The sequence below is a fragment of the Mastigoproctus giganteus genome, chromosome 2 (genome assembly GCF_048544385.1).
Source record: "Mastigoproctus giganteus isolate SK-2022 chromosome 2, ASM4854438v1, whole genome shotgun sequence".
Taxonomy (NCBI): Eukaryota; Metazoa; Arthropoda; class Arachnida; order Uropygi; family Thelyphonidae; genus Mastigoproctus; species Mastigoproctus giganteus.
Window position 1 is genome coordinate 194,645,475 of NC_143576.1, and position 19,642 is coordinate 194,665,116.

Below are 19,642 nucleotides of genomic sequence, written 5' to 3' on the forward strand. Positions count from 1 at the left end.
AATGATAAATGGCTGGAAGTCAAGAGAAGAATAAATTTTGGATGGATAGCATTCAGGAAATATAGTCACATACTGAAGAGCAATATCCCAGTTTGTCTGAAACGTAAAATAATGAATCAATGTATACTCCCCACCATGACTTATGGAAGTGAAACTTGGGCACTCACCAAAAGAATGGAAGAGAAGCTAAGAACTACACAGCGAAGAATAGAACGAATTATATTGGGAATCAGACTGTTAGATAAGAAGAGAAACACATGGATTAGGCAGCAAACTCAAGTAAAGAACATTCTTATCAAAACTAAAGAACTAAAATGGTCTTGGGCAGGACACATAGCTCGAAGACATGATGACAGATGGACTAAGAAAATAACAGAATGGTACCCAAGAGGAGCTAGAAGAAAACCTGGAATACAAAGGCGGAGATGGATAGATGAAATTCATGAGTTTTTGAGTAGTAAATGGATGGCCAGTGCTCAAAACAGAAGGAACTGGAAAGTTGCTGGAGAGGCCTTCATCCTGCAGTGGATTGAAAATGGCCGATGATGATGATGGGACCTCAGAATGTTATAGAAAGATTTTTCACTTTTGTTAACTCAGGGACCCATAGCAAAAGTTTTAATAAAGTAAAATATACTTTATATTCAGAGGGGCCAGCTGATAGGTGAAAAATGTTTGAGTTGGGGTTAAAAAGTTAAAATACTACAAAGGTTATTCTCTGAACATTTTTATTTGTATTAAAGAGCAGAGTAGCAGAAGAGTTCAACAATAAAGAATCTGATGAGTAAGAAACTGATGATTAAACTCAAGAGACTTAAGAGTCATACAATTCATACACTTGTAATGGTCTATAATTCTCATTACAGAAGATTGAGTATTTTAATGCTATTAATTTTGCTTTACTTTTTTACTTTTACTTTTGTACAAAAGTAAAGTTATATATTGATCTGTATATAACTACTAATGGTAGTTATATACAGATCAATATATGTTTACTATATATACCAAGTTCCCCAAATTTTTTTCATTTAAATTTGAGAAATCAGTGTTAATTTTATAAGCTCATCAAGAAGTCAATTAATTCAAAAGTCTGGGAGTATCTAAATGAAGTAGCATCTATCATAATTAGGGATGTTTCAAGATATTTAGCCATTTTAGGAGTAGATCCCTAAATCTATATTTTTCAATTTGGTTAAAAATGAATAAGGTGTATGGGGGTACAAGGGACCTATCCACTTATATTAAGGAAAGCGATAAAGAGGTAAACCAGCCTTTAACAATAATTATGAGAGCATCCTTGGATTCATGGGAGGTTCCATGGACTGGAAATGTGCAAATGTATCACAATTCACAAAGGGGGGGGGGGGGTTTCAAATGGTAAAGTGAGTAATTACAGACCTATTAGCTTGACTTATGATGCAGTGACAAAGGATATGAATGCAAAACATAATTACATCATATATTTAGATTTCAGAAAAGCTTTGAGCCTCTGGGAGTACATATGTAGATCTAACTTCTGACACTCCCTTCAAACAATGTATCTGTTATTGTACAAAATACTTTTGAATTTTTTTTCTAGTATATGCTGTTATCTCTTGTCTGTGTTTCCAACTAATTACAGACACAGTTCATAATAGATAGCAGAAAGAAAATAGCTTTGAAAATCAGAGTTGGAGATTGCACCTTGACCTCAGTTGTCCAATTTGGACTTACAAGAAATCAAAATTGAAGAATCTCTGAAATTTAGATCCAGAAGGTGATAAATTCAAATAAAAATAATGTAGAGGATACTACTACTACATCAAAAAAATAACCACGGTTTTTATTATGAAATTTTTTTATTTGGTTTTTGAAAATAATTTTACTTTATTGTTGCCAATAAACACAAAATAAGAAAAAAGAATATCTTGAAAGAAAGACATGTAGGATTAACTAATTCTAATTACAAATTAAAAAACACTAAACTCCAGATACAGTGTACTGAAATTAAATGAAGTATAGAAAACTTCACAAAGGACATTCCAACTATGTTTTAGTGACCAACTTGATAACATTTTGGAATCCCTGTGAATATTGGTGTCAAATCTATAATGAGGAGAAATGCAGAGAAAAAAAGAAAAATGGTTGAGTTATTGGAATGTTTTTTTTTGTAAAGTTTTCTACTTTTCATCTAATTTCAATAAATTCAATAATTTTTTTCCTAAAAATTTATGTTGAGTGCAGATTAAAAAAATGTGGATTAAAATTTGTGGAGTGCAGAGTTTTTTTTACACATTTTAAAATTAATAATTTAAATTATTTGTATAAAATATTTTAATATTTTAAAAAATTTAAAATTCCATGGAAAAAATCAATCCACAGAGTTATGTTGGGGGGGGGAAGCACCCACATGCAGCTAGCTTACTCATGGAAAGGTTATTTATCCATATGCAAACAAGATGTTGCATCTTCCAAAAAAAAATACTGCAATAGAGAAATCATATTTAATACAAATGAAATCAACAAAATATCACAATCACACATTTTTGGTATTTAAATAATAAACTACTCAGAAAAATATTTTTGCATGTTTTTAAACTTTGTATGCCCAAACCAAGCCAATTAGTAAATCATTTGAAACCTCTAAGGTTTTCAAAATTCAGAACATAATTTAATAAAATGAATTTCTTTTTTTAAATCCACATACAAATTAACAATTGTCAGTCATGAACAAAAATCTGTGGCTCAAACCTCATGAATGAAAGCTGAAAAACTTTCTTGATGTGAAAACATCTTTGGCGGCACCTACTAAATTTCAGAGTGAAGTAAAACCAATTTGTCACAAAAATGCAACATGGAAATTATGTAAATTAAGTCACTTCCTAAATGATGCTAACTCAGTCACTAAAGTGATAATGAAAATGTGAGATGGAAATATGCAAATGACATTTCCGCAAAAGTTACCAAATCTTTTGTTTCTTTTAAGTATTTTGATTTCTATATATTAATTACAAAATAAAAAAGCTTTTGTATTGTAAATATTTTATTGATCATTCACAAATTTCCATAATTTCAGCTGGAAGACAAGATACAATGGATTTATGATAACTAAAGTAAGAGATATATACTTGCGAAAGCAACATATCTAAATGTCTCTGGATTTAAGTACCCAATCTTGTAGTTGAAATTGAGTATTTAGAGTTAGATTGAACGTTTCTTTCAAGAAAGTAATTAACTGTTTAGTTTCTTCTAATTTGAAGTTAATGTAGAAAATATTGCTCATAATCATGGGTATGCCAGTATGAGTAAGGCAACAAAATGAAATGAAGTCAATTATATCCTGTATGTCCCATTGTTCTTAATTGATCCTCTACAGCTATTACACACAAGGATCACGTCAACATTGGGAAATGCAGTGCATATCAATGGTGTATCTTTAGCAGCTGGTTTCTATGTGTCATTTTTGAACCATAGGCGATCGCAAATGTAGCATACAGAACAGAAATCATCTTTCATAAATATCCATTAAACTCTCAATGCATGTTCTTAAGTAAATAGTAGTCGGTGTAAGGAAAAGGAGCTTAATCATTTAAACTCATTTGCTCGGCAATTGGAGAAATGTTCCATTGTACATAATTATTACTCACTTTTAGGTACATCACTGCCTTCAACCAGTGGCATTCCTAGTTGAAGGCACTGCCAAATCCAACGCTTGATTTTCTGTTCGTCTTTTACACAATCTCGATAGTTTTTGTCATTCTCACGCACTCATTGCTACCTCTGCCTTTATTTTCTTAGGTTGGCTTGCTTGATACTGCAACAATGCTCCGCATTTAACTTCAGCATCGTTGAATACTCAGCTATAGCAGCACCTAACAATGGAATGTAACGAAAATGCAGATTGCAACAATACAAGTACAGCAGGCCCCCGTTATAATGCAGTTCGCTTTACGCTTGTTTGGTTTGAATTTTATTGGCGCATTAGCATCTAAGGTCGCTTTACGCCGATTCGCTATAACGCTGTTCTTATATTATAACCCGTATCTGACTATAACGCTGTCACAGATCACTATAACGCTCTTTTACAGATTGCATTTTTGGCATATTTAACGAAATCGTTTCGTAAGAGAGAGAGAGAGATTAGCCAATATGATCTGAAGAAAACTCACCTAAAAAAAAAAAAAAATGTGGAACAATTTAAAACTGGTAAGGGCTGGTTGAATAGATTTAAAATCTAGGGAGAAGCCACAAGTGCAGATCGAGGAGCCGAAACTTTCAAAAAAGAACTTGTTAAAATTATTGAAGAGGGATATTGTGTGTTATACTTCTCAACAAGTTTATAACATAGATGAAGCAGGACTTTTGTGGAAACGAATGCCTAAAAGAAGTTTCATATTGAAAGAAGAAAAAAACATGCCAGGTTTCAAAGCGACGAAGGATCGGGTGACTTTATTGTTGGGTGGTAACGCTGCGGGGATTTAAAATTAATACCCCTTTTAGTTTATTTTGAAGAGGGCCAAAGTTCAACCCAAAATCGACACATTTTTCATGATTAAATTCATGATTTTAATTGGAATTTTAAGTTTAATTTTGATACGTAAGTAGTTACCACATAATTATATACGTATGTAATGCAGAATATTTTATGTACAAATATTTGAATATTAAATATTTTGACCAGTGCATCTTTTCACTACCGTTTATTATTGATTAGGAAATATCCTATGGCACCGACCGCAACTTACAAATACATATGTTACCTTATGGGAATGCGGTGCTCGCTTAGCGTGGATTCACTTAGCGCTCGTTTTTCTGGAACGAATTATCAGCGTTAAGCGGGGGTCACCTGTATTTATATTGTTGCAATCATACTATTCAACAAATGGGTAATTAGGCTATTGGCTTGAATTACGCTAACCTCTTCCAAATGTTGATTTGATAAAATAAGTAGTGGGCGTGGGCATAAAATGTTACATCATTCATACTAAATATTTTAGACTGAAGTATGACGCTAATGTCACTAACGTTGATTAGGTACAGTAAGTAGCAGGCGTGAGCATAAAACATTATATCGTTCATAACCTTGGTTCTAGATGTTCGATTTTAAAAAGGTTCGGATTTTTGTCAAAGAAGTTTTCACATAAAACATCTTTTGTATGTACGGGGTACACATGTGGTTTTTTTTTTTCCAGAAGATAATAGCTACTATCTACAGGCACTCTTCCAGTTACTTGGTTTTTAATCTTCACTTTCTGTTCTAAACACAATTCTGTCTGTATCAAAAGAAAAATAATTGGCAAATTAATTTTTCTATAGTCTGATTGGCCAATTATTTTCTATTTCCGCTTTCTCTTTAAAAACAGTCCGAACACGTGCCGCCACCAGCCAACATCCATTTACTGTCCAACTTCAAACTCACAGAACCAACTTTTCATCCTCCTCGTTTATTCATTCAACTGCCGTTTTCTAGAACAACCTTCCTTCATACGTATTTCCTGAAAATTACAGTCTACAGAAGTTCAAGTCCAATGTCAACAAATATCTTCTTTTGTCTTCTCAACCTCCAACCCAAGAACGGTACTAAGTACTATAGGTTCTAATAACCCCTGGCTTGTAGCCATGAAGGGTATTGTGTACGGAATGTGCGTTATGTAAGCAATAAAGAGTTCTTCTCTCATGTTTGGGGTTTACATAAAAAAAAAAAAAAAAAAAAAAATCAGCAGATTCTGGTTGCCTTAATACAATCGGGCCTCTATATAACGAAATTGATTGTTCATTTGAAAAAATTCATTAAATAGAATTTTCGCTATAAAGAAATATGTCCTTTTTAACAATGAAAAATACTGTAATTCAACATTCAAACATATAGTAAAATATGGGAAATAAATCAGAAATAAGTGAGAATGAATAAATTTTCTAACATTTTAAAACAATTAATTTATTAATACATATATATTAAGAAATTACTACTTACAACAATGCGCACAATATATCAGTACACTTTTAAGAATTATTTGTAAAATATCTGGTTATTTTTTGTTGTATACACTGAATTTCACTGAACATCATTCATAAAAATTTTTGCATTTGTTTAAACACTCAAATATATTTTCCAGCACATTTTCTTCACACTGAAGGCCTCAACACAAAGTTTCAAATGCTGTCCAACATTTCATGTTTTGAAGATTTAATAAGGCCCCATTGCCTTCATTTTCATCAACTCATCATCAATTCTGTCACCAGTTCTTTGAATACTCTTCAAAATGTTGGAGTCACTCAGGTATTCAGCTACTATGACATCATTGTCAACTCCTGAAAGTTCATCAAGAACAATTTCTCCACTGCTTGGAGTTCTTCCCAAGATGCTCAATATCTTGTAGTAGTTCATCCCTCTCATCGCTGACGTTTTAGCAAAATATGCTTTTGCAAAACAATTCTTAATCGTTGTTTCTGTTACATCTTGACTCCACACTTTTGCACATCCACAAATCTATATCAGAATCTATAGGTTGGTTGGTTTCTATACTCAGTATAATTTTTTTTCAGCATGCACCTTCACTTTGGTAGTGCATTTTCAAATTCTTAATAATACCTTGGCTGCAGTTCAGATGAGGTATTGGAGGGAAGAAAACAAGCTTCACACTTTCAAAACGGTTTCTTTCCAATGGATACAGTCTTCTTCAATTACAACCCCACTTTTACCAGAAATAACTTTTTCGAGTAAGCCATGGCACTTTGTCCAACAACCAGAACTGGCTTGGAATGTTTATTCCCCAGAAAATATACGTACTCCATAGTCTTTTCTTTTATTAATGGTGCTGATATCAGCGTGTTTTGGTCTCTCGAATCAACTTCACCCACTTAAAAACGACTTCATCTACATGTTCATATATGCATAATTTCCCATGCTGGGTCCCGTTTCTTCAAACAGTTTGAGAATCGAAACAAGTTTTTTCAGAATGGTTGACACACTATTGGCAGGGATACCAAATTTTAAAGCGATTGATTTTTTTTTTTTTTTTTTTTTTTTTAAAATGCTCCGATCTACACTATTAGGCACTTCTACTTTTTCCCACTACACTCAAGGAGTTCAATGTACATATTGTAATGTTACTTGCACAGCAGCTAAAACAAAATTGATTTAGGGAACCACTTGTACCTACCATGTAAACAGAGGCAGGTGAAATTTAGTGAAAGTGTGGATGATTCATTTCTACAAAACAACAGTTGAATTTCTGGGATAAGGGAAAAATCACCCTCTCCTAATTCTCTATTAAGGAGAGGCTTTGGACACAGATAGCGGTTAACCAGTGCAACTTCTCTGTACAGTAGAGATGGTTGTATAGGTTTTATGGACACCACTAAATTGTGGATCGTTTTAGCCCTAAATTCTTGCTCTTAAAAATTAATCCCTTTAGCTCTTAATTCTTGCTTTCTACAGCATCAGCTTTATTGCCCAAAGGCCAGAGGTGCGAACAATGCACACCCAAGTCTCTTGAAATCAGTTTGTTATGTAAAAATTTTCTTTTATTATACAGAAATTATTTATTTATTTATGACCAGGGGGTAATCAAAAAAATTCGCTATATAGAAGTTCGTTAAAGAGAGGTCTGACTGTATACGGCTGGGCAATTATTGGCCAGTCACGTGTTAAAGTAACCACAATCTGCTGATTTCAATGGTATATTCTGTTAAAACTATTTTTTTTTAATGACAAATGCTGAATGGCATCACATGGGACTCTACACCATAGAAAATAAGTTAGAGTACATGGTTCCAACCAGTGCATATTTTTTAAGAAAATTTCTTTATATCCTTGCATAACTGATTAAATATCTTCTTTTCTTGCTATTTTCTATAAGCCATCTAAAAAACTGTCAATATTAAAAATAGGTACATTTCATTGCATAGAATTAACTTAAAGCAATAAAGTGATTTTTTTTTTTTTTTTATAGAATATTAGATAGCAAAAAAATCGTGTATGCCATAGTGATGGCAAGTGAAACTTCTTTAGAAATGTTTATTATTTCAATGTTACAGTGGTTTAATATTTTTCAATTGTTTTACAAGTTATTACAAAGTTTTTACAGTTCTCTCCTTTGTACTCAATGGAGGTGGTTTTGGTAATCGCACTGCATGTATACGTGCTCTATACGCCTTACAGTGCTCACTAATAGTCTTCGGCATGTTGAATTAAATTTTTTTCTGTCAATTTTTTATGAAATATGGCAGAGAATGACGAAAGGAATAATTAGATTTTTAAATTTTGTAACATGTGTGCGAGTACACTATGGCTGTGCTGTAAGGGTAGTGACTGTTGTGCAATGCTGCTACGTACGGCGTCATGTCACTCATGTCTAGTACAGAGTGGTAAATGAATCATTTTGTGTCATATTTTCGTGGCAATTTTTGTCCATCCATGGGCGAAAGTTACTCCCATGTGAAAACTGCCTGGGGCACACCTAAAGCAGTTTCACCTCAAAAGAGTCAAAGCCTCTTTTTGCTAACTAAAGAAACAATATTTCCATCCCTTAGTAAAATGTAAAACTGTACACAAGATATAGCTAATCAAGTGATTAATACTGTAATAGTAGATTATGAATTTCAATTTTTTTTTACCCTTCTTTCATGTGAATGTTCTCTGTGATGATGGTGATGATGGTGATGTTTCCGTCTTCTATCATGTCTGTCTTTTTCTTTGTCACTTGACTTCTTTTTTTTTTTCTTTTTTGATTTTTTATGCTTCTCATGAGAATGACTACTCCCTTCTGAATGAAATTTATTTTCATTTGGCAAATGTTCTTCAAGCTGTGGAGGCTTTGGTTGTTCTAAAACAGGTCCTTGTGAAACTGGAGATAAAACAGGAGCAGGTGGGGTTGGAGCCTGTACACTACTACTACTACCTCCACTACCTACTTTTAGAACTATCTTCAATGGCTTTTCCTGTCTCTCTAGAAGTATATTTAACATAGTATGAAACTTTATTAATTTACTTTTAATTAAAAACTCAATAAATATCTAATAAAACTTTTATATAAAAATAGTTTCTGATCCATGAATGAACCAAAGGATAATAATAAGTGAATGCCCACATATACACTGCTGCATAAGGTACCATCAGAATGTTTATTGACTGATAGGTAATTGAGTAAGTTAATGATAATAATAACAGTAAGTTGTGGGGCAGGGGATGTTAGCCCATGTTTTCATAGTCTACCCCAGAAGAAGGCAAAGCTACTTTCTGGGTTAAAAGCATAAACAAAGGTGGAAGGGGAGGCCAAAAAATATAACAAACAAATAGAAATGTCATGTTTTAAAAAACTTAGGGCAGTGAAAAGACATGAAAATAAGCCCTGCTGATAATAAATATAATATACAAAGTACAAAGTTCACCTTGCTTGGCAGGCCTGGTAGCAACTTACAAAACAGCAACTTACTGACTAACACAGGTGGGAGTCATGTGAAACCTGTCCTAAGACCTAGTAGAAAGCATCCATTCCTAAACTCGAAACTCTGTTCACATGAAGCATGGAGGGCAAAATCCAGCAATATTAGCAGCTGGCTATAAATGTTATAAGCTGCTATCCTGGTGGGGGGGGGGCCTATGGTTGGTAGAGGATGAGAGAGAGTCATTGTGATGTGTGACACTTCCTTCTATGTACTGGAGCAGCAGCAGATACTGCCTCCAGGGAGGTGGGGGAATCCTATTATGGGAGCATTTTATTTGGTTCCTGGAGCTTCCAGAGATCGTGTTTCTGGTGTTGGTGTTCTGTTCTCCCCCCCCCTCCCATGGTGGTTAAATAAAGGTTTAGTAGCATCTTGAAAGTTACCATGCTAGCTGAAATAAGTTTTGTACTCTGCATAATATATTTATCAGCAGAGATCACTTATCCGGCTTTTCACACCATCGCTAAGTTTGTAAAACATTACATATTTCAGATATCTATTATACAATTTTTTGATGTTTTCTTCCCCCTGCCATTTCTTTCTTTTATACTCGAGCCCAGAAGGCAAAATGGCCTTTAAAACACCAACTTAACATCCACCCAACTTATAACCATCGACTTACTCATCACCTTCAGACAATACACATTCTAATGTTACCAATGCAGTGTGTTTGCTCACTTATCAGAATACCTGTGTAATTACCCAGAATATACTTTTAAACAAGTTTTATCAGAATGTAACATATGTAGGATATATAAAAAAAAGTTCTTATGATAATAAAATAATAAGCATTATCTATGCTGACACAACATGAATAAAGAATAATAATCAACTATGTGAAAAATATTACTATGGTAGCAACGTATTACATAGAATATGATTTTCGTTCATAACTGCTTTTGTGTTAAAGACAGTCCTCCAAAGAATCATTTGATATGTTTCTCATTCTGAAAGAATGCTCAAAAATTAAGTATAGTGAATATTTTAAGTCAGATGTGAGCAACATTTCAGGTATGGTACACTTGATTCACTCTAGTTTGGAGTCTAAGATGCCAGTGGCAATTTTCAAAATTAGAGAAGCTTATGTGCAAGCAAATGCTTACTGTTATTTTGCAAAAAATGGATAAGGTGGGATAATTTTAAAATTAAATTCAAACATAGGCATGCTATATCTCTGTCTCTGCTGTGCCTAGTGGAAAAGTACAGATTGAGATGATTGGGATGATTAAATGAAATTGTCTCGTCCCATCAATTGTCCTGTTGAGTGTTAGTTTTGGAGGTCATTATAAATTATGCACTACAAAATTGTGTATAATATTATATGTATTATATATATTATATGTATTATAACAAAGAAGTTATATAACTTCTTTTTTCATGGTCTGATTTATATTTTATGTGGGCTGAAAAATTTGGAATAATTCAAAGGGAAAACCCTATTTCTTACACCTCAACTCAGCTAAATATGGCCCTGACTGAAGAAGCATTTATGATTCCTCCACCCTCTGAAACAAACCCATGCCTCTCTCCTAACAAGTGATACAACCACCATGCTATCCTGGAGTATTCTGCCTTCAGAGAAAGGCAAACTGAAAAGTTCTTGTATGACATTATGTATGAGGTGCATTCAAGTTATAAGGTATCCAAATTTAATTCTCAAAAAATACATAATATACAGAAATGAAACTTAAGTCATTTTTCAAAATAATTACTAGATGAAACACCTATTTTTCACACAAGCTGCTACGAAGGTTTGTCAGGAGGTGTATTTAAGCCACTGGTGAACGGCTGAAGCTGCCGCATGTCAGCTAGGAAAAGTTCTGTCATCCTTCATTGTTGAGAAACAACCAAAAGTCAATACAGTAGAGCATCAGTTATGCAGAATAATTAGTGTCAGACCTCTTCTGGATAATAAAATGTAAGGTAAAATTAAAATTCTGTTATAATATATATAAAAGAAAAAGACTTTAAATAGCGTGAAAAAACGAATTTATTTAATTTTAAAAAATAACAATATCTTATACATAAAAATTCGTACATTTACATATGTATGCAAATTCGGATAGCTATTTTACTGCAAATTTTATCTGTAAAATATTTAAAGTAATTTTTTTAAATAATGGTCGATTGTTTTTTGGTTTTGTTTGTTGTAAACAATTTTTTTGATGATAAATCTTTCAAGTTCCTTAATAATATCAATTTGATTATATTGCATTCTTCCTGGTTTTCTGCCCATTTCAGTGTTGTTTCTTTTCATTGACATTTTACTGTTAAAAAAAACTGAGAAAAATAATAAGTTGCAGTTTTGGACAGATATTATTCTTACCAAATCTGGAGCTAAACTGATAATATGAAATAAAGGGAACAAAATATGTCATGGAAAATTGGGTGGTTTCTGAGAAAACCCATCAAGTCCTAATCCAACTTTACCAGATATATGACTTAAAAAAAAAAAAAAAAAAAAAAGACAGAAATACTATTATAGCATAATAAATATTTGTCTCAAATACTATACCATTAAAAAAAAAGAAGAAAAATCGGCCTTTCAAATTATTCCAGACAACCAGAGGAGTATGTCAGAGGACATACTCCTCTGAAGGAAAGGAGTAAAGTCAGAGGAGTATGGAAGCTTTAAACAGAATGGTTTTAAATGAAAGCATGCTAAGTCACTGCCACCCAAAAAAGTTCCTTGTTGCGGTAAGTGCAAAGAAATGATGGTTACTGTTAGAGATACTGATGGATAATCCTTACACTGTTTCTAAGGACACTGCAGTGACAGGAAACTCATATGAAGAGATTTTGAAGAAAATTTTTTTTCCCCCCAGCAATTGAAAAGAAATGCCCACGTGGACTAAATCATATTTGATTCCAGCAGAATAATGCTTAACCCCATTGTGCTGCTAAGGCACAAAATTTTTTTATAACAAACAAAACTGAGGTTATCCCACATCCTCCATACTCACCTGACCTTGCACTTAGTGACTTCTGGTTGTTTCCAAACATGAAGGATATTCTTTGCAGCTTTTCCTAACTGACAAGCAGCTGCTTTAGCCATTCACCAGTGGGCTAAACACACCTCCAAACAAATCTTTGAAATGGTCATCACAGGTTGAAAGAAAAAGTGTGAAAAATGTGTGTTCCTTCTAGAAGTTTGTTTAAAATTTACTTATATTTCATTTCTGTACCTTGTGTATTTTATGAGAAATAAATTTGGAAACCTCATAACTTGAATGCCCTTCATACATATATCCAGAAATGAATGATATAACAATCTGCATCCTGTTACATCTCTATCTTTGTGAGAGAAATTTCTTTGCTTCTAGTGCAGAGAAATTGCTGTGCACTGCAGAAATTATCAAAATAAAGTGTTCAACATATTGGGAGTGTAAGATGATTTCTGCTGGTCTTTGGGTATACGGTAAATAAAGCATGTTTTGGATATACAGTAGATAAAAAAAGAAACAATTTTGCAGTTCTCGATGATGTTACTTCAATTACATTATTTCTTCTTACTGAGTTAAACAATCTATAGTAATGAGTCTCTTGTAGTAACTATCATATTTTTTTATGTTGCATTAAATTTGAATAAAAAGTTAAACAAGTATGAGAGTGACATATGTCTGATTAAATAGGCATCATACACACTTTAATGGAGTGTGGGGTGGAGATTTAATTCTTTTCAAAATGGGTGTAGAGTGACTGCAAACGTAAGCTTTGGAAAATGCTGGCCTAAACAGGCAAAGTATGAAATGATTGTTATTCCTCACTTTTCTAGCCATTATAAAACAATGCATTAATGTTTTTGCATATCCACAGGGCAGAGTGCTCATTTATTAGTTTTAGGTATAATGCATTTGGATGATGACCTTCTTCCAGCTGAAAAGCTTCTTTGCAGAAATGTGATCAGCAGTCTGACTGAAAAAAATTCTAGAAACACAATCTCATTGATGTCAAAAAAAAAAAAAAAAAAAAAGCCATCAACTTACTCTTAGCATTTTGAGTGGAACTACTCATGCAGGCATGGACATTTTACAATTTCTAGCCAAGACAATATGGCTGCAGTCACTTACTCTGTCTTCTTCAGACCTATTTTCCATGATTTCTTCTTTTTTCTCAATACTAAAATTTACACTGAAAGGGCAGAGATTTCATATTTCAGAGACCAAGGAAAAAACAGAAATGCAACAAAGATGATCACCAAAAAAGGGTCCCTGAAAATGCTTTTAACATTGGACTCACTGGACTTGTTGCCCCAAGTTTCAAGAGGGCTGTTTCAGAGATGATAGTATGGAATACCTGGTAAGCAAGTATATATACTGAGTGATCACTGAATTATAATTACCTACCTAATACCTTGTTGGGCCATCATTTGCATGGCTAACAGCCACTACTCACCTATGCATCAACTCCACTAGATGTCTGAAGATGTCCATAGGGATCTGCAGCCATGCTGCCTGCAAGCCTTTCCATCCTGTCAGAACAGATGATGGTTGCTTGTCCATATGCCTCACTTCCCATTCCAAAACATCCAACAGGTGTTCAATTGGATTGAGGTCAGGCAAATCTGGAGGAAAATCAAGATGGGTAGTATCTTCACTGTGTTCCTTGAACCACTCATGCACGGTGCGGGCTCAATGACAGTGCATTATCATCTTGGAAGATCCTGTTTCTGTATGGGAAAAATGCAACATGGCAGGGGTATATATGATCTCCTAAGAGCTGCCGATAGACCTCACAGTGAATCATTGGTCCATATAAACCTGGAGCCCTAGTTCTTGCCAGCAAAATGTGCCCCGTATTAACCAACAACCAGCCTAGAGAGTAGGCACCATGCATAATGGGTACATGAACTTGTGTTGCTTGTGCCATACACGAAGGCACCCATCGGCAAGTTATACCAGGTATTTGGACTCATTTCCAGTTCTCTAGTGTCCAACCAGTATGTTTTTGACACCACAGCATTCACTGTCTAAGGTAATCAGCAGTGAGGAGAAGGTGTCTCTTGGGTCGTCTGCTGTGGAATCCATACATCTGGGCATGTGGCACAAGCACTGCGAGATCAACATTGTAATTTGGATTCTTGCATTCCCCATACTGTATTGCGATGTCAACTGTCACACAGTGATCTGCTGTTGAGCCCGTATAATGTGCTGCACGAAACATCCACCTTGCGTAATCCTTTACAGTTCTGCCGCCGGGATGTGATTGACCCATTCAAAGCCATTCTTTGTACACCTTAACCACAGTGGGCCATGAGTAACTGACAAGATGTGCTTTTTCCAATATGGAAGCACCCAATGCATGAGCTCTACAATCATGCCCTTTTGATACTCGATATCTTTACTACATCCCATAATTACTATTTTATCACTTTGATTCGCACGACCAGATGCAATTACTACTGCTCTAGCAAATAAAGCTGTTTGGCCTAGTCCATTACGGATGCTGTGGTCATAATTCAGTGATCACTGAATGTATATATATTTTCTCATTCTCTACAAATGAGGGATTGGGCCGTTAAGGTCTGTTCATCTTTTCTCAGATCTTCCAACACTTCCATCCATGTGGCCTATAAAACAAAGCCATCTAGGTATTTCATCAGTTATCCTCATTACATGTTCCCTCCACTGTGTTCTATATCTTGTAATATCTTCTATATTGCTGATGCCTTAACATTGTTTGATGGTGTGGTTTGGCACATGGTCTCTCAATGAGTACCCTGCAAGCAGCCTAAGAAATCTCATTTGTAATGCCTTCAAGTTTTTTTTTTTATCTTTTTTCTTCAAGATCCAAGTTTAAGAGTCAAACATTAAGGCTGGCTTTAAGATTATTTTATGAAGTCATAATTGTATCTCTTGACATATATTTACCAAAGTGACTTCTAATAATAACATTCATTTTGTTAAAATTTTTATTATTTTACTCTTCATATCTGCATTTCCAAAATCTGAAATTGTAATGATGAGGTATTCAAATGTTTTTACTTGTTCTATTATATTATATTCTAATATATATATATATATATATATATATATATATACAGTGAAACTTCCCTTTAACGGACAGCCATGGGGAACGAGAATGTGTCCATTAGAGAGAAGTCTGAGGGAGAAAAAAAAAAGAAAGAAAAATCGTTAAACGTTTAATGTAAAATTAAATTAAAATATATACAGATTTTGCACAATATTTTTGTAAATAATATACTGTACATACAATTGTGCTATGCATATTATGACTTTATCTTAAGAAAAATACATACAGTAATCACTTATTTTCTTCTGCACCTTCTTCCGGCTGATAATTTTGTTTTCAACATTTGTTTGGAGTGAAGAAACCATCGAAAGTCCTTCAGTATCTTCTTCAGCGGCGAAAAAGATTTTTAAACGACTGGTCTGTATGAGCGCTTCTTCTATTTTCATCGGTGGTTCGTTGTTAATATGTTCTTCGACAGAATGACCTCCTTCCATTTCTTCATCCTCATGAGGAACTTCTTGAAAAATATCGATGATAATGTCGTTGATATCTAGAGCACCACTTCTGTAGTGAGGTTTGAGTCTATATCTTTGTAGCCAGAGTCACTTGTAGCGGAAGTATTGTACATTATCAATAGATGAAGTTCTTGTTCTTCTTGGTGCTCCACATTGCTGTTCACAATTTTTGCATTTGAGAAGCCAGACATTACAAAACAGTTCACGACAGTTTGTTTTCTAATTGCGTTTACTGAAGAGGAAATCCATTTAATCGCATCTAGGCTGCTGAGTTTCTTTGCAAGGTCACTCGCACATGTTACATCGTTCATGTTTGCAATGAGATGTCTTAAAACACGTTTTCTGTAGTGAAGTTTAAAAATTTTTATTATCCCTTGATCGAAGGGCTGACACTCTGCAAATGTGTTTGGTGGCAGAAAAACGATTTGAATGTTGGACAATTCAATGTGCGGGTGAGATGCAGCATTATCCATGAAAAGAATAATTTTTTCTGTTTTGACGAATCATGTTTTGGTTAAAGTGACTTATTCATTTGTTCATGATACCTCGTGTCATCCACGCTTTTTTATTAGACTTCCAGTCAACATTCAAAAGATTCAACTTTATGCCCTTGAAACAACGAGGATTTTGTGGTTTTCCTATAACAAGAGGTTGTTCAAAGTCTCCCAGCATATTTGTACACAATAGTACAGTCAAGCGTTCTTAGAAATTTTTCCACCCTGCCACTTTTTATTTTTTAGACTCATTGTTTTTTCAGGAAGAGTTTTAAAAAACAACCCTGTTTCGTGACAGTTGTAAATATCCTTAGCTTCAAAATCACAACATAAATCTTCCAATTTGACGGTCCACTCTGTTACAACCCCAGTATCAACAGATAAGTGGTGAACACTTACGGTTTTCCAAGAAATTTTATGCTGAGTTTTGAACTTGTCTAGCCATCCCACAGAAGCTTTGAACTCATTTACTCCCATAAATTTCGCAACTTCCAAAGCCTTTTCCCTAATAACAGGCCCATTAATGGGAATTTTTTTAGCACGTGCACAACAAAACCACTCATACATAACATTGTCAATTTGAAGTCCAACAGTTTTCGGGAATGATTTTTGAACCTGATCATTTACGTGTTGCCAAAATTGTTTGCGCAGTTCATTTTTTTTTCTTTAGGATGTTGCTTACCTGCGTCTTCCCGATTTTGAATTTTGCAGCGAGATTGTGAACACTATTTTTTTGCCGATCATACGCATTAATGAGTTCGACTTTATCTTTAAAAGTTAAATGTTTACGAGAAGACATTGTGCACTTCACACAACACTGAACAAAACTGAAAACTCAAACTCAAAAGACGAAAGGCCGACAAAATTCCTCCCCCTGAACACACCGAATTCATCATAAGTTTTACACGTGCCTTAAAATTCTTGAAAAAGGGTTTAGAACTGTGTCGTAAACCTTGATAAAATTCAGAGAATTGGAAATAGAAAATAAACACACGATTGAGGCAATACGTGGAAGAAACATTCCTAGAAAAAGGGCCGTGAGCTCGCCCGCTGTCCGTTATGGGGAGATCAAATTAAGTGCTAATCTAAACGAAACAGTGCAGATTGCCTGTCCGCGTCCGTTACAGAGAATGTCCGCTAGACAGAAGCTGAAAACACGCTAAAACCAATATAGGAGAGTTGGGGAATTTGAAAATGTCCGTTGCAGAGAGGTGTCCGTTAAAGAGAGGTGTCCGTTAGGAGAAGTTTCACTGTATATAGACAAAAATGTTATTATCAGCGTATTAGGTAGGGGAGATGAACTGTCAGGTATAATTACCATGGAAGAATTGAGAGCACCTGTTGTATGCCAAAAAACAAATTACCTGAATTAAAATGCAATTAACATAAGCATAATTAATGTAAGTACCTAAAGCCGTGGGTCCTAGGACTTTAACTACTTTTATGGGGGGGTCGGCAGAAAAAAAAATTTATATATATATATAAAAAAAACTTTTAGGATATTAACATTCTTTCACATATCTACTACATTTCCTTTTCTACTATCCACACCCTTCTAGTTACTGGCACTGTGTAATTTTCACATCCATTTATGCATACTTTATTCAATATATTAATACAAACTTATACATACTCTTGCATCCTTTAATGCTGCTTTGCACTTTTAGGTGCATCTGTCATACCCGACTTATTAACCATTCGTCCACTGTAACTTTTTAATAAATTACATTTTATATATATATTAAATTAAGTACTATTACATCAAGTGTCAAAACTGCAACTAGTTATGCTTGTAAGGTGTTCCGTTTGCCTATGTCCATTAACACAGTAAAATAAATTGGACAACAAAATTAACACAGTAAAATAAATTGGACAACAAAATTAACACAGTAAAATAAATTGGACAACAAAATTAACACAGTAAAATAAATTGGACAACAAAATTAACACAGTAAAATAAATTGGACAATAAAATTATCAATAAGAAATTAGAAAGAAGTTAGAAAAAATATTTTAAAAAATTAAAAAGAAATATCATTATTTTTGGTGACCTATTATATGTTATCAAAACTGTTCTTGAATAAAATGTTTGTTCATGACATTGGCCTTGAGTTTTACATCTATATAAATCATCAACATTCATGTGTTAGGGATACCTTGGCAGGTGGAATCAGACAGCAAATGCACAATGGTGTTAGTAACTCTCAAATGGAAGGAGGAGTCATTGGGTAGTGATGTCACTGTTCAGTAATGTTTCCTTTCTTGATGTGCTGTTTAATGTTTTTCCACATGTGCTTTTCAAATAAGCATTTTGATTTAATTATTTTTTGTGCTAACATTTTCATACTAACTGCATATTACCTAACAGCAGAAAATATATTCTTTACCATGTTATCATCATCTTCAGCCACTGTCGATCCACTGCAAGACAAAAGCCTCCTCAGCATTTCCAGCAACTGCAATCTTGTGCTTTCTGTTGTCATTGTACACCAACAAATTCCACAATTTCATCAATCCACCTCATCTTTGGTCTTTTTCTGGTGTGTTTAGAGTTGAGCGACATCCATCCCAAAATTCGTTTGGTCCATTTATCATCACTTCTTGATATGTGACCTGTCCATTTCACGTGCTTTATTCTTTAAATGCTGTCACAGACCTTGGTTTGTTGGTGAATCCATGCAGATTTTTCAGTCTCTTTTGGTTATGTTCAAAATTCAGCACTCCATACTTTTCTGTGTGACTCCTCAGCCTTTGTAAAGCTTTGGCATTCAATGTCCATATTTCACATCATATCACATCCAGACAGGGAGAATACATTGATCAAAAACTGTGTGACACAGAGTGGCAAGTTTGTTTTGAAGACTATATTAAGCTTTCCAAATGCTTGCCATCCCAATTTTATGTGCCATTCAATTTTCATCTATTGAAATTTCTTGTCCAAGGTACCTTTATACCTTTCCACTTCTTCTAGTTCTTGTCCATTGGCTATATATCTTCATAAAAATCTTCAACTTCATCATTACCATGAGTACTTGTAGGAACATCAGCTTGAATAATTTGAAGAGAACAGCAATTATTTAGCTTAATAGCACAGCAAGCAATTCTTTTAGTAATACTTTCTTTTACGGTTGAATCTGTTAGTCGTTTGTTGATCAGGAATCATATTCCACCACACTGTCCATTGTTTGTTACTTTGTAGTACAGCCAATGTCCATTTTCTAGTTTGACCAAATC

At 34.1% G+C, this 19,642-nt stretch overlaps 1 protein-coding gene across 4 annotated transcripts in view; it reads right to left on the reverse strand.

The window, feature by feature from the left end:
- Positions 1-19,642, reverse strand: part of Brd7-9 (Bromodomain containing 7/9) — a 143,040-nt gene that overhangs the window by 102,905 nt on the left and 20,493 nt on the right. For all 4 annotated transcript variants that reach the window (XM_090368880.1, XM_090368879.1, XM_090368878.1 and 1 more), the window contains exon 2: positions 8,599-8,930. In XM_090368880.1, coding sequence (XP_090225006.1) covers positions 8,599-8,930 — 332 coding nt within the window. The remainder of the gene's footprint in view (positions 1-8,598; positions 8,931-19,642) is intronic.